This window comes from Schizosaccharomyces japonicus (genome assembly GCF_000149845.2).
Source record: "Schizosaccharomyces japonicus yFS275 unplaced genomic scaffold supercont5.2, whole genome shotgun sequence".
NCBI lineage: Eukaryota > Fungi > Ascomycota > Schizosaccharomycetes > Schizosaccharomycetales > Schizosaccharomycetaceae > Schizosaccharomyces > Schizosaccharomyces japonicus.
The window spans coordinates 2289783-2304100 of record NW_011627861.1 but is presented as its reverse complement, the minus strand read 5'-3'; the positions used below and the strand labels follow the sequence as shown (position 1 = coordinate 2304100).

Below are 14318 nucleotides of genomic sequence, written 5' to 3'. Positions count from 1 at the left end.
CATAGAAACCATACCCCTCCTACCTCCCGTAGCCTTCAGTAATCTTATTTTTGTCTCTTAAATGCCAGTGACTAGGCGCGCTCAGCGACTGCTTAACGCTTACCGGCCTTCCAGTGGGCAACATCACCGGACACCATCACGTAGTCCTTACCCTTAGTCATGTACTTACCGGCAGAACGACAGGCGTTTTCGGACTTGTACTCAACAAGGTCGTCGTAGTGCATGATTTCACCACAAACGAAAGCCTTCTCGAAATCGGTGTGAATCACACCTGCAGCTTGAGGAGCCTTGGTACCGTCACGAATGGTCCAGGCACGAACCTCCTCGGGACCAACAGTGAAGTAGTTAATGAGCTTAAGTGCGTTGTAACCAGTAATAATAATCTTGGGCAGCATACTCTTGGTGTTAAGGCGCTTGCATTCTTCTTGAGCCTCCTCCTCAGGCATGCGAGTGAGACGCTCCTCGAAGGCAACAGACACAGGAATAAGGATGTCACCGGGGGAGTTCTCGTCAATCCAAGCCTTGATCTTGGGCAAGTACTTGTTCTTTTGGCGCAAGTAGTCGCGCTCGCTCATGTTCACAAGGTAGATGACGGGCTTAGCAGTCAAAAGGAGCAGGGTGTTGATGAACTCGATCTCCTTGTTAGTCCAGTTACCCTTACGGATGGGCTGCTTGGTGACGGTCAAGTGTTCAAGAACACGCTCGGTGGTAGCTTGCTCCTCCTTCTTCATCTTCATCTCCAAGGTGTTGGCACCGCGAGAAGTGATCTTCTTCAATCCCTCAAGATGCTTGGTAACGAACTCAGCATCCTTAATGAGCAACTCCTCAAGAATAATGCTCAAATCACGGACAGGGTTGACATCACCCTCAACGTGAACGATTTCAGCATCATCAAAAGCACGAACCATTTGGAAAATAGCATCAACGGCACGAACATTGGACAAGAAGGAGTTACCCAAACCAGCACCAGTGTGGGCACCCTTGGTCAAACCAGCGATATCAATCACAGTCAAGAAAGCGGGAACAATTCTCACGGGCTTGTACAGTTCAGTAAGGTAGTCGAAACGTTCATCAGGAACGGCAACCTTGGCCTCCTCGGGCTCAATGGTGGCATAAGGGTAGTTGGCAGGGTTACCCAACACAGACTTGGTGATAGCTTGGAAGAAGGTAGACTTACCAACGTTAGGCATACCAACAATACCTGCCTTCAGGTTGTTACCAGGACGGCCCCATTGGACCTTGGTCTCTTGAACCACTTTCTTGGGAGGCATTTTACAAACGCGAAAAACTGAAAATGAACACCGTAGACGGGGGGAATGAAGAGCAGGGACGAGTAAGCTCGTTCGTAGCCAAAAAGAAAAAGAAAAAAGAGGGCTGAGAGGAGCAGAACGTGAGTATAGTTTCCTATACAAACAAGGATTAGCACTACGTACTCACAGACACTTTTAATTTACGTTTTTAACTTACACGACTTGTTTCTACACAAACAGGTGTTGGCTCTGGTTACGTTGTAATACACAGTCCAACTTTTACCCCTCCAGACTGCATTACCCTTACTTTTACATCAATCACCACTCGTCTATTTGAAAAAGAAACACCAAAAATAATTCTCCGAACCCATTGCAATCATATCTCACAATTCGAAGAAACAACTAGGGGTCACACCGAAATGAAGATATTTGACAGAGTAGAAATGAAATTGTTAGATACGATGTACCAAATACCAAGTAATAAATGCACAGACAAAGAACTCAATAAACAAAAACACCCAGACACACCACTACAATCCGCACGTCAGATTTTTTTATGCAATTAATTATAGACACCCAAGCTAGTGACCCTTATAATAATAACTATACAGGCAGCACCTCGCGAGAATCGTGAGAACACACGCCCATTAGGAATTGCGAGCACGCCGAGATGTCAATAGTCAGAAGGACCAAGAAACAAAAAAGTATTCCAAAGCCTTGTAACCGACTCCGCGCACTACAGAATAGTGACTAATAAGGTTCGTAAGGATGTTAACGGGGATTCAAAGCTCAGTGTTCACCATGCAATAAGGATCTTCCAATTATATAGAAAACCGACCATTGTCAATCCGATACCAAACGACTGTACATCTTCAAGAAGCGATGACTCAAAGAATCGTTGCTGCTAAAAAGACACGCATTCTATTCAGATCTCTTTAAAAAATTTAAAGAGACATGACGGAGCAGGCGACAGCGATCATAGCAATGACGAAGGCACCAGCGGAGAAGTTGGTGATAGAAGCACCAGAGTGAACAGAGGTGGTGGCAGAAGTGGTGTTGGTGCCGTTGGTAGTGTTGGCAGGAGTAGTACCGTTAGTAGCGTTGGCAAAAGGAGCGGTAGAGTTGGCGGCTTGAACGGCCAAAGCCATGGTGGCAATAGCAGCAACGGCAAGGATCTTGGAGTACATTGTGAATTAGAAGTGTTGAATTAGTTTGAAACGGAAGTAGATGTGTCTCGCTTAAGCAAATGTGCTTTGGTTTCTGATGTACTGGGTGGAAGTTCTTATCCTTATATACCTTCTTCCAAACCCTAACCCTCTCTGTTAGCGAATGATAACACTCCACGTCAACCGCAGTTCTAAAAATAGATTGGGGTTAAGCGTTCGGGCTGGGATTGGCCAAAGCCACTTTGCATCAACGGAAAGCGAGTAGAACAGGGGTGGACTGATAAACAAACAATATTTTAATTCATATAGTTGACTGTTAAGCCGCTGAAGTACATGCTGGCACAGCTACGAGCGGGCCAGAAGGCCATAACTGGTGACAATATGAGCGATTGTATTGAGCGTGCGATTTCAGTGCAGGTTTAGTATATCGGAAGTGATGTTTTGATGGTGTGTAAGTGTGTAAATGATTTTGCAACATACATCCGTCGGTTTTCTGACGTGTTTTACATTCGCCATGTGCTTTCTCTTACGCAACACATGGCTACCCCGCATTTTGCCTAAGGAAACGGCAACTAAATCCGGGTTAGAGTGTTGGGGAGCGTCTCGTGATTTGACAGCCATCTGCCGCACCAATTACTCTACTGTTACACCGAAATTCCATGGTATCTTATTCACCCTGTCTTCGTAGTAGAATTATGCTCATTGGCTGAAAAATGCACCCAAAACTTAAACCGCGGTTTAAGCGGCTGCGGTGAGCTACATGTGCTGTCTTCAACGCCTGGTTAGGAATGACGTACGTACGCCTTCAGGTAACCGACGGTAGCTCGGTTACTCTCGGTAATTTCTGTTGCGTGGCGTAACGATTTCTTATTAGTCGTGATCAATACGATTTGTGCTCTTTTTGCACGTAGAAATTTGCACTATTCATGAGTAGACGCGTTTTTATAGATTTTTTCATTTAACGCGTCGCGTCGCGTTTGTCCGTGAAGGTAAGCCGATTCAATATTAACGAATTGTTGTGTCGACACAACAAATAACTAGAGCAATCCCGGGTAATTGAACACAAATCACTTTATTGTTTTACAGTACTGCATCATTTGTGTTATTTTTTTATTTTCAATTTATTTTTTTTTTATTTTATTTTTTTGGTTTGTTTTTGAATTTTACTAAAAATTAAATTTCTATACGTTCTTCGGTTAACCTAAGCTCAATACCTAAAAACTCCTTGAATACTCCCATAGCATTTTCGTCGTCTAGATTTTTAAAGTTTCTACACATATCCCTAGTATTACCTCGCATATCCAATAACGTTTGTTTCCTTTCATAGGTCCCTTCCCTTCGTCTCCCTTTGATTTCTCTGTTCGAAACGAAAACCTTATGCTCTAAGATGACTGAAAGAACGAATGTTGAGTGTTTGGAGCTGAAAAAAAAAGACTTTGTGTTGGATACGAATTCTTACAATCAGCAATATGCTAGTATTTACTTTGCACGGTTAAACAAACTTATGCCTCGTACTATTGACGCGGCGCGCACGAAATGGCCAAAATACAAACAGCTGGATCGTGTTTTGGAAGTTAAAAAAGATCAAGTTGCTTGGATCGTTGGTACCGTGTATCTTTCGCTTGCCTTGAAACCCAATGTTTTGGCAGACGTGACTTCTACACACACAATTAATACAGAATTAGACGACTCTCTTTATGTTAATCCGAATGAGGCAGACCCATCAAATATGAAATGTTTCATTGAAGATGGGTTTGGACGAGTAGAGTGTGTTTTGTCTTCAGTCATACCCTACAACCTTGTTACAGGCGTCGTAGTGGCAGCATTGGGCCACGAGGACGAACAAGGTCTGTTCCTTGTGCAGGATGTATGTACGGCTGGAATGGGAAACATTTCTATTCCTCGACCACTACAAACGGATTGCTATATTGCCTTAATGAGCGGGCTAGGTTTGGCTAGCGACACCCTCGAACATGTTCATGTACACTTAGCAGTTGAGTTCTTACGAGGTCAGCTACCAATGTTTGCAGATGTGCAAGCTTCACAGATTGCAAGGCTTCTGCTCTTAGGCAATTGCCTCGCATCTCCGACAGTTATTCGTGAAAATTTATTGACGAAATTAGCCAAATCAAAAAAGAAACAACCGAAGCGTTACGGTTACGATACCTCTCTATACGACCCCAACCCCATGGTGCATACAGACAATCTTTTATACGAGCTTTGTTCTTCTATTGATGTCACACTAATGCCTGGTGCATTTGATTTTTCCACCAGAGTGCTTCCCCAACAACCCCTGCACCCAGCTCTTCTGACGCGTTCCAAAGAATGGCTTCAGTCTTCGTTACAGACAACGACGAATCCTACCTGGCTTGAGATAGAAGGGCGCTCCATTCTTGCAACTAGTGGTCAAAACATAGAGGATCTGCACAAGTATTATCCTGACAACAGCCCTCTTGCGTTAATGGAAGCCTCTTTAAACTGGAACCACATTGCCCCAACGACTCCCGATACCTTGTGTAAGTAACCTCGATTTTTAGTTTTGAGACAATGCATTGTACTAACTACGTACTAGGGTGTTACCCATTCCCAGACAAGGATGTGTTTATCATTGATAAGATGCCTCACGTATACATGTGCGGCAATCAGCCTTCCTTTGGAACAAAACCTAATAAAACAAGCAAATGGTGGCTACTGCCGGCTTATCTCGGTACCTAATTTCAGCGAAACGGGTACTCTGGTGCTGCTCAATTTAAAAAATCTCGAGGTTAAAACTGTAAACTTCTTGTCAGAAACTGCCAAGTAAATTTGCATTTTGAGATAAAAATATGCTCTCGTTCGTCATTCATTACTCACTAAAAACTGTCACTAAAATAAGTGACCATCGTGCGTTTTTTTCAGATTTATTGTAGCGTGCGCATCCGACACACAAGCATGTACCAAAGTACGTTTGTCTTTAGGCACATGTAAACGATCAAGGAGCTCCTCTGCCTTTTGAGGAATAACTGGTTGAAGAAAGATTCCGCACATACGAAGAAGTTGCGCAACGAGGTTAATTGTGCAAGTACGTAACGAAGCATCTGTATCTGGAACTCCAAGGCTTAATGTTTGCAATAACGGTTCGCCTGCTCAATATTGTTCATTATTAGTGTAAGAACATCGTATACACGTCCTTTTGAAATGCAACATCAATTTGATGTGGAAGAGACTGTAAATCCGAGTGAACGGATTGGATATCTGGGTGTTTCAGAAGATCGCCACTGTTTAACTTTGTGATTTCAGGATTGATATTGCTGATTTTTTCCGACTGCATTCGAGAAAGAAGATTCCCCAGTTGTCGTTTCAGATCACGATTCCAATGTGCTTTGAATACCGTTCTCGTCAAAATTTGCATCGTTTGCTAGTCGGCCATGTTTCAGTAGGTAATATCGCACGGAATCGACACCATAGCGTTCGAGCAACTGAAAAGGATCAACGACATTTCCTCGCGACTTGGACATTTTCATGTCTTTCATCGTCCAGTGGCCGTGAACAAGAATGTGTTTAGGAAGTTTAAGTCCGGCAGCAAGTAAGAATGCTGGCCAATAAATGCAATGAAAACCGCACCAATATCTTTCCCAATGACATGCACATCGGCCGGCCATCCACTGGTCTGTTCCATTAATTGAGAATTGCCAAGGGTAACCAATTGCAGAGACATAATTTACAAGAGCGTCTAACCAAACATACACTGTTTGGGTTGGATCACCTGGAGTCAAAATGCCCCAGGGAATGCGGCTGGTTGGCCGGGATATGCTCAAATCTTTCAAACCCCTTTCCAGCTCAGCGACCACGGCGTCGTGGTACACAGCGGGTTGCACGAAGTCAGGATGTTGATGATAGTGTCGCAATAATGTTTGTGTCCAATGACTTAATCGAAAATGGTAATTCTTTCCTGTGTCCACTCACATTCCGTACCATTCTCGTTTACACTTGCCTTTGAAGCATTTTTGATCATCCTTGTCACTGATGAGGCTGGATAAAAACATTCAATCGTTAATTGCATACCAACCTGGAATGTTGTGATGTATAAACGCATCCACTTGCTACTAAACGCCTCCCAAAAGTTATGTACTGCATAAACGTGATGTTTATTGGTAGTACGAATGAAGTGAGTGAAGTCCGTGTTAGCCTTCACTGCTAAATTTGCAAAGTGTTGGGAATTTTGGGAACAAAACTCAAGCGGCTTCATACCAGCTGCCAGTGCAGCTTTTTGTATTTTCATACCATGCTCATCAGTTCCAGTGGTGGAGATGACAGACACGTTGGATTTTAGTTTGTTGTACCGGGCTATCGCATCAACCAGTAGCAGCGTGTATAAATGACCTACATGAGGACGTGCATTTACATAGAATATCGGTGTTGTAATGAAAAATGGCTTATTATTTTTCAAAGTAGATCTCAAGAAAGTGTTTGGATTCATAGTAATTAAAAGGAAGCTTGAATATTTTTCTTCCTCAAATCTTTGTTACATTCACTTACATAAAGTGTTTTTAGGTTAATGGTTACAGTTCTTACGAAAAAAGAAGAGAAAATAAAACAATACAGTAATCCCGTTTCAATGATTTTTGTGGCTATAATCAACCAATTTTTTCGCTCACTCTTCACTACGTTTCTTAAGACATTTCCTTTACGTTTAATTAGTAGCAATTAGTCATTGTTTCCAACATTTAATGATCGTGGGTTCTTTTTTGGTGGAGTAATATAACGCGGTGCAACGAATGTTAAAGATGATGACTCTCAATTGACAACACCATTTTTGTGCACAGCGGCAATGACGAAGCTGAGCTTCGTGTGTCCTGCAGCTGCGCTTGATTTTCTTCAGTATCTTCCTCCATAACCTACACGGTTGCCCTTCTTTTGGATTTTCTTTGGGATTCTTCTTCTGTTGACGCAGCGTGCATGAACGATGTTTCAACCATTTGCACGGTTTTTTCTCACAAAAAAAGGCACAATCAACTGGTTGAAGGGCACAGTTGTTGTCATTTTTGGGCTAGGTGTTTTTTGCTATTGGAGTTATCTGTATGCTAAAGGTGGCAATGTGGATTTGTACTTGACCTACTGGCCTGACGAAGTGCTCGACAATGTTCTGGAACCTAACTTGACATTTTTTGAGCGAGAAATTTGTGTGAAACAGCAAGAAACAGGTGCAGGGTGTAAACATTTGGGAATCGAGCCCACCGTCATGGGTGACGCTTATATGTCACAACACGATTCCGAACAAATTCAAGTGGTATTCGCAAAATGGAACAATAAGATCCCTCGTGTTGTTCACGGTATTGGCCGTAGCGACGAGGCACCAGTATTTACCGAATTTGAGGTCAATTGGCGTATGTACAACCCTTCTTGTCCATACGTGTTCTGGCTTTTTGAGCATTTGGAGCCCATGGTACGCAAATATCAACCGGCATACGCGGCCGTCTTTAATCGACTTACTCCTGAAGGAAAACGTCAACTAGGCTCACTACTGGGACTCTACGAGTTTGGTGGTATATGGGTCGATCGGTCTGTCGAATTGTTTAAAGGACTGGAAACGATTCTTCAGTTAGCCGAAAATGATACGACAATCGTCGGCGGACAAATTCTTCGTAATGGCACTATGGATGCAAAGTTTTCCTCGTCTTCCTCGAGCCTTACGAATGCTGAAAACAAGGAAACAATCTTTCATCAAATTTTATTGGGTCCCGAGCTGCTTGGATACGGTGTAATCGCGGCCACTCCTAGAAATCCCTTGGTGCTGCAAATGATAAATGATTATTTAGGGTCCATCGTTCCTCCCGAACGCAGAGGTCGCCTGCCGCTTCGCTCGCTTTCGGAATATGCTCGTTTGGAGCATGAGAACCCGAGTGTTGTTGTTAACGGTGTTGTATACACACGGGAAGTTTTGCTGTATGAAACGGGTCCGGAAAAAAATGATGAAGATTTAAAAATCTTGGGAGCACTCAAATTAAAGCCTCGTACCTACGTGCTGCCTCAAAATAGTTTTAGCTCTGGCTGGAATCTTCGTGATGACTTTGAGTCATCTGATATTTGCTTTTACGACTTTGTTGTTTTTGATCCTCCTCTGTGCGCTAGAGAGTCACTGAAGTTATCGGGTAAAGAATGGGGAATTCGGTGGTCTACAACATATGAAGTGATGTATGTATAGTGTTGACGATTCCTCCTCCCTCCTCACACATTTGGCTCGATGCCTTCACGTTCCCGGGAATACGCTCCTAATTGTCTTTCACTTGGATTCGCGCTGTTTCGTTTTGGTATTGATTACTGTACGAGACAGTTTATGTTACACCAAGTTCTATCCTTTCTTTTATTTTCAGTCTCTAAGGTATTTCCCAAAATTTGTTGATTTTTTAGCTCAAGGCTTCCTTTTTCTTGTAAAAGCTAGTAAATCTTAATGACACTAACACGGTCTCTGTTAGATGAAGCATAGTTAATGCTAGTAAGTATATTGAAGAAGAGTATGGCTTCGCGCAACACAAGAATGTTGTTTGCACTTCTAAGTCGGAAATTAATTTGCTTGTGTAAACAGACGGGCAAGTTTTTGAAAAGTTACGTAGAAGTAAGCTACGCTTTTAGCTCATTGGTGTTGAATGCATGCGTAGCATTAAGATCGCATTTTTTATCATAATTTATGTGATCTTCGTCTATTTTATCGGTACAAAATTATTTTGGTATAGCAATGGGAACGTTTTTGATAAAATAAGGCACCTTAGGAAGAAATCAAGAAACAATTAATGATAGCATTAACCACTTTCATGTATTAAAAGTCAAAAACAAATTAGTCATTAGTTCTTGCATATTCATTCTAAAATACCTAAGAAACTGATAGGCGTACTTTTCACGCACATTAAGCCCAAGCTAATAATAATTTGCTAAGACTTTATTATCAAACCTGAATATCATTTAAATCTAAAATTCAATCTTGCTCAGTTGATCGGATAGCATTATTAAAATTATATACAGATGACCATCTTCAGATGCTGAAGGATTAATTAACGGTAAATAACGAAGGAGCCACAAACTAATATTCATTTTGTGACAATCCGAAATCAACAATTACAAGCGTTCATTGCAGCAAAACGTGCTGAATGAATAAGTGCGATAATTGATTAGAACCAGTTCTGTTTTGATGAAAAATTAAAAAAAAAAAGGTCAATAAACACATTAGTTCATTTCATTTATCAACCTGTTTTGTTCAAGTTTTGTAAATCTAGTAATGATTCTCTTTTAACAGTAATTAACTGATACTATATTGACCTCTATATAAATACAATAACCATTAATAAGTAAAGAATTGTTAGAAGTACTCCAAGTTGTTGAGTTTTGCATATATTTTATTGTTATATATGTTCTAGCGATTTAGAATAGATAAATATTTAATTGGAAACGTTGTTTAGTATTAATTGAATAGAGTTGAAAACCGAGTAAATGGTTCCTCTATAATTATTAAATCTCACTTGAATTGAATCAGTTCTTTATTAACTTCACACTCTTTAACTAAACTAGTTTTCATTCTGGCAATAGTGAAAACAGGTTGGTACTTGTAATGGATAGCATTTGAAGCTTTTGTTATCACGATAATAATTTTGTGCAGATTAATCGTATTCTTTTTTACTTCTTACACAGCAAATAATAATATCATACCATTAAATACACACAATTCTCATAGAAGTATTGATACGATGGTTTCACAAAGTAATACTCGGTTGACTGCCTATTTTATTTGTAGCTTGAATTATTAAAATGTACAATGAAAAGAACTAGTAGCAGCAATTCTGACATTATAAAATGAATGATGGTAATAATAGAAGCTCACTAATTCTGATCGCTCAAGTCTGCACCGCTTTCGTCTTCCGTTTCTGAAACTACCGGTTCACCGTCTGCAGTAGCTAAAAGAATAGTATCTGATTTTCGATTTGAAACTTCATCTTTCTTTTCATTTGCTTCATCGGACTCCTCAACATCTGAAGTAATTGTCTCGTCGACATACGCCTGCGCCAGTGATTCTTCAATGGTTTCGCGAGCCTCAATAACTTCTGGTTGAGGTATCTCTTCAACTTTATTTGTAACTTCCTTTACTTGCAGAAAACTGTCAATTCGAGCTTTCTTTCCCACATGAACTTCATCAGTATCAATGGCTTCAGAAATGACACTGCTTTTAATTTTTTTCTCCTTCAAAAGAGCCTCATATGCTATATATAAAATTAGCTGGTGCTGTTTACGCAAAGCGCTATATATACCGTGGAAATGTTCATTGAGTTCTTCACGAAATTCCCCAAACTCAACATCATCCAAAGCTGACAAAACATCTTGCGGTGACACAATTTTTCTAGAATTCGACAGCGCCTTTTCATTTGCCCTGAAATACTGTTAACTGTTTATTTCTTGTAAGAAGTTTCTGGGCATACGCTGAAGCTAAATAGTTAATAAAAACAGTTGCAGAGTCGGACATCGACTTGAGTGCATCCCTTTGAACCATTGTTTTTGGCGGTAAGACACCTTTGACAATTCGAGAAATGATAGACTTTGGAAGCAAAAGGTCATCGATAAGAACCTTCTCTTCTTTTTTTGAGCCCATTATAGTTCCAGGTATCTGTTGAAAGGTATATTGTACAAATGATTTATTTGAGTAAAAGATCAGTTCTCTCTTTTCAGTTATTCGTTTTGAATGACGAGTTTAGCTTCAACTTATGTTATTGATATAAAACCCGCAGAAATCTAAATTTTAATGATTCGCAGGTATTGGCCTTTAGTAGATGTAAAATTTCTCAACAATATATCTGTATTAAAACCCTGATTCAAATGCCATTAGTATTTCACTTCATCCAGGTAATTTCTTAGCTATTGAACTGGATTGGTTTCAGGAAAACGATCAAGAAAGCTTCAACCACCAAACTACGAAAAATATGGCTTCTTGGCCAAAAAACCAGCTTGAAATGAGCCAGACGGGACAGATGATCCCGTTCACAACATCTGGGTCACTGGTTGATTATGTTGACCGTATGTTTTGGAGATACTCGGTTTACTTTAGTTCTATTGTTATGGATTGGAAAAATAGTAACCTTTTTAGGAAAGGTCATTGTAATTCTCAGGGACGGGAAAAAGCTCATTGGAATTTTGCGTTCTTTTGATCAATTTGGTACGTAAACATTATTATTATAATTGCGATCGGGCACGTACTCATACTTAGCGAACTTAATGCTCCAGTGCACCATTGAACGCCTTTATGAAGATGGAATGTACGGTGATATCGAACGTGGTGTGTATATTGTCCGTGGTGAAAATGTTGTTCTCTTAGGGGAAATAGTAAGTCGTTTTACTGTCAAGCATTACAATTAGCAGTGTTTACATATTCTCACATGAACGGTACTAACCAGACAAGGATCTTGAACGTGAGTTTGAAGTTGAAAGGCCCTTCAAACCGGTTCTTCCTGAGCAATTATACCCTATCGTTAAAGCTCGGAAGGAGGAAAAGAAAAAGCAAATTAAAGCCCGAAACAAGGTCCTTCACTCGCTTGGTTTCAGTTCCGATTTTGTAAATGACGACCTGTATTAGACAGAATACGTTCACTTAATGGTATCATTTATGATTAGGTGTGTTTTATGAAATTTAGGATGAACACATTTATCCAAAAGTAGCCAGGACATTATACTGATAGGCAACGATAATAATTCTTTGTTAAATTAGGGGAATGTCGTGTTTCAAGGAGCGTGTGCAGGTATCTCCAGAAAGGTTAAATATATAAATTTACTCATCATTATTTGGCTTAATAGAATGTGTTCTGGGAGCTCGGTCCGAGGCACGATCTATGTCGGCTTCTGGCCAAAACCATTCCAGAAATACCATTAGTAAGTAGTCAATGGCCATTACAAAACAGAATAGTTTGCCAGCCCATTGACCACATCCGTAGTATAATTTTAAACGATCAATCAATGGAAGGGGTTTCTCCAAATACATATGATCATATACGCGTTCAGTACGCTGCGCAACATCCAGCCAGGAATACATTTTTTTAACTTGTTCATGAAATTTGTCCGTTTGGATCCTGCCATTTTGATAATCAATAATGGCTCCTGATAAAGCCTCCACAAGGTCGTCTTCACCCGGACGAGCAAACCGTGTCATGTGAGATGGAAGAACTTCGGGAACACCTCCAACCTTTGTTGAGACAACGTACAAACCACAGCTAGCTGCTTCGACTAATACTGTTCCGAATGCTTCTGTCAAACTAGGGTGCAAATAAATGTGACCACGAACCATTACCTGCATTGATGTTAGTATTCATAAACATTTCAACCAGCAAATGCACATACATCTCTAACTTGATCATGTCGAATACTTCCAAGCATTTCGACGCGATCTTGAAGCATACAATTTTCACGCATTTGCTCCAAATCTATAGCTTTTGGACCATCACCCGCTATAATGAAGCGTACTTTTTGATGCATTGCACAGATTCTTGGAATCACAGCCGTCAGTAAGTCAATACCTTTGTTGTAATATAAACGTGAAATGACAACAATTGTAACTATAACAGGTTAGAGTACTTAAACATTTTTTAAACATACTGTAATCCTTAGATGCTTTCGATGGATCCGGTTTAAAGTTTTCAGCGACAAGGGCGTTAGGAATAACGGACACTTTTGTAGGATCCAACACAGCACGTAATACAGTATTCTCACGGCAAGTATGCGATACACAGATAACATTATCTATGTCACTGAGAATAAATTTCAGTAGTTTGTTTGTAAGTATACTGCTTGCATCGGCGAAGCCAAACAATGAATGATCTGTGAAACAGGCCTTCAAACCCATCGTGCGAGCGTGTAATATGGCTTCTAAGCAAAGGGAAGATAAACTTCCATGTCCATGGACAATTTCAATGCCCTCACGGATGACGATGTTGCGGAAAATGGGGAAGAAAGAGAAGATAGAAGGAAAACTGGTTTCACGATATATAGTCTGTTGGAAAATAATGTTAGATCAAAAACAGTTAAATCGCACTCGTTTACAACGCACATAAAATGGAACGTAATATACAGTCAGACCATTGGTGAGATATCGAACTCCAGTCCTGTCCTTATATGCATGTGTGATTACTATTAACGGTCAGTAAACGAAACAATTATTTGATAAAGAATGTACCTATTACTTTATGACCCAAATCAATCAGTCTCTGTGATAGCTGGAATATATGAGACTCAATTCCTCCCGGTTGGGGGAAAAAGAAGTCCGAAACCATTCTGTTCATGAGAGCGTTAGTAACTGATACAGCATGGTTGTCCATTTCCTTCGTTAAAGGGCGAAGAGTTGTTAAATCATACTCTTCTTAATAGATAATCTTTTAAGCAAAAAGCTGCATGAACGGCATACAAAATGAGACAAAAACAAACTTACGCTATCCTGTAACCCATATTTGTATTCTGGGTATTACTTTTGTGTTTTTATCGTGATATATACAGCCTTTACTGCGGGATCGTGTATCCCAGAGGCATGGAACTTGTTAACAGGGTACGCGTAAACAAAAGCAGTGAGCGTGCTAGACAGATGGAAAAAGTATTACAATTGAAGAAAATTGTGTGAAGTGCGTATACATAAGCAAAAAATTTGGTGTTAAGAACTGATTTTGAAAACGGACCGGCTTCTTGTGTTATTTACTTCAATCAATGTTACCACTGATGTATTGACGAATACTTGAACACTAGGATCGAAAGTACATCTATTTCTTTTTCTACGATACTAATATAGTTAAGACAGTAATGAAGATTTAGACTCTACGCAGATTTACCAATTCAATGGTAGAATATTCGTAAAGAAAAGCATGCTTTGAAATTCAATAATAGTAATCATCATAATAAAAAAAGA

The 14318-nt window shown here is 40.2% G+C and overlaps 8 protein-coding genes across 8 annotated transcripts; 3 read left to right on the top strand and 5 right to left on the bottom strand.

Annotated features, from left to right (window-relative positions):
- Nucleotides 1–29: 29 nt before the first annotated feature.
- On the bottom strand, nucleotides 30–1574 carry SJAG_04874 (GTP binding protein). The gene is made up of 2 exons (XM_002175910.2): nucleotides 1468–1574; nucleotides 30–1404 (listed from the first exon to the last, which is right to left on the bottom strand). The coding sequence occupies exon 2, from the start codon at nucleotides 1269–1271 to the stop codon at nucleotides 93–95; it is 1179 nt and encodes a 392-aa protein (XP_002175946.1). The 5' UTR covers nucleotides 1272–1404; nucleotides 1468–1574; the 3' UTR covers nucleotides 30–92.
- Nucleotides 1575–1607: 33 nt separating this feature from the next.
- SJAG_04875 (hypothetical protein) lies at nucleotides 1608–2543 on the bottom strand. Its single transcript, XM_002175911.2, has one exon. The coding sequence runs from the start codon at nucleotides 2435–2437 to the stop codon at nucleotides 2195–2197; it is 243 nt and encodes an 80-aa protein (XP_002175947.1). The 5' UTR covers nucleotides 2438–2543; the 3' UTR covers nucleotides 1608–2194.
- Nucleotides 2544–2738: 195 nt separating this feature from the next.
- On the top strand, nucleotides 2739–5504 carry SJAG_04877 (DNA polymerase delta small subunit Cdc1). The gene is made up of 2 exons (XM_002175912.2): nucleotides 2739–4932; nucleotides 4989–5504. Exons 1-2 carry the CDS (start codon nucleotides 3804–3806, stop codon nucleotides 5129–5131), a joined length of 1272 nt encoding a protein of 423 aa, XP_002175948.2. The 5' UTR covers nucleotides 2739–3803; the 3' UTR covers nucleotides 5132–5504.
- Nucleotides 5505–5760: 256 nt separating this feature from the next.
- Nucleotides 5761–6875, bottom strand: SJAG_16456 (hypothetical protein; the record flags this gene model as incomplete). The annotated part of the gene is made up of 2 exons (XM_011050737.1): nucleotides 5761–6347; nucleotides 6461–6875. 2 exons carry the CDS (start codon nucleotides 6873–6875, stop codon nucleotides 5761–5763), a joined length of 1002 nt encoding a protein of 333 aa, XP_011049039.1.
- A 322-nt stretch (nucleotides 6876–7197) lies between these two features.
- SJAG_04878 (galactose residue biosynthesis protein Pvg2) lies at nucleotides 7198–9343 on the top strand. The gene has a single exon (XM_002175913.2). It carries the CDS (start codon nucleotides 7362–7364, stop codon nucleotides 8598–8600), a length of 1239 nt encoding a protein of 412 aa, XP_002175949.1. The 5' UTR covers nucleotides 7198–7361; the 3' UTR covers nucleotides 8601–9343.
- Nucleotides 9344–10151: 808 nt separating this feature from the next.
- SJAG_04879 (DNA polymerase epsilon subunit Dpb4) lies at nucleotides 10152–11030 on the bottom strand (the record flags this gene model as incomplete). Its single annotated transcript, XM_002175914.2, has 3 exons — nucleotides 10152–10644; nucleotides 10693–10811; nucleotides 10861–11030. The coding sequence occupies 3 exons, from the start codon at nucleotides 11028–11030 to the stop codon at nucleotides 10268–10270; spliced, it is 666 nt and encodes a 221-aa protein (XP_002175950.2). The 3' UTR covers nucleotides 10152–10267.
- A 247-nt stretch (nucleotides 11031–11277) lies between these two features.
- SJAG_04880 (mRNA decapping complex subunit) lies at nucleotides 11278–12232 on the top strand. The gene is made up of 4 exons (XM_002175915.2): nucleotides 11278–11452; nucleotides 11523–11591; nucleotides 11643–11758; nucleotides 11835–12232. Exons 1-4 carry the CDS (start codon nucleotides 11359–11361, stop codon nucleotides 12006–12008), a joined length of 453 nt encoding a protein of 150 aa, XP_002175951.2. The 5' UTR covers nucleotides 11278–11358; the 3' UTR covers nucleotides 12009–12232.
- On the bottom strand, nucleotides 12201–14138 carry SJAG_04881 (pig-A; the record flags this gene model as incomplete). Its single annotated transcript, XM_002175916.2, has 6 exons — nucleotides 13851–14138; nucleotides 13599–13696; nucleotides 13473–13552; nucleotides 13022–13415; nucleotides 12767–12981; nucleotides 12201–12716 (listed from the first exon to the last, which is right to left on the bottom strand). The coding sequence occupies exons 1-6, from the start codon at nucleotides 13865–13867 to the stop codon at nucleotides 12201–12203; spliced, it is 1320 nt and encodes a 439-aa protein (XP_002175952.1). The 5' UTR covers nucleotides 13868–14138.
- Nucleotides 14139–14318: the final 180 nt, after the last annotated feature.

Bases quoted from the DNA above. Each gene is read 5' to 3' on its own strand.
- SJAG_04874 (XM_002175910.2), bottom strand. From the start codon at position 1,271: ATGCCTCCCAAGAAAGTGGTTCAAGAGACCAAGGTCCAATGGGGCCGT.
- SJAG_04875 (XM_002175911.2), bottom strand. From the start codon at position 2,437: ATGTACTCCAAGATCCTTGCCGTTGCTGCTATTGCCACCATGGCTTTG.
- SJAG_04877 (XM_002175912.2), top strand. From the start codon at position 3,804: ATGACTGAAAGAACGAATGTTGAGTGTTTGGAGCTGAAAAAAAAAGAC. The intron at 4,933-4,988 runs GTAAGTAACCTC...ACTACGTACTAG, and splicing joins AACGACTCCCGATACCTTGT to GGTGTTACCCATTCCCAGAC.
- SJAG_04878 (XM_002175913.2), top strand. From the start codon at position 7,362: ATGTTTCAACCATTTGCACGGTTTTTTCTCACAAAAAAAGGCACAATC.
- SJAG_04880 (XM_002175915.2), top strand. From the start codon at position 11,359: ATGGCTTCTTGGCCAAAAAACCAGCTTGAAATGAGCCAGACGGGACAG. The intron at 11,592-11,642 runs GTACGTAAACAT...ACTCATACTTAG, and splicing joins GCGTTCTTTTGATCAATTTG to CGAACTTAATGCTCCAGTGC. The intron at 11,759-11,834 runs GTAAGTCGTTTT...TAACCAGACAAG, and splicing joins TTGTTCTCTTAGGGGAAATA to GATCTTGAACGTGAGTTTGA.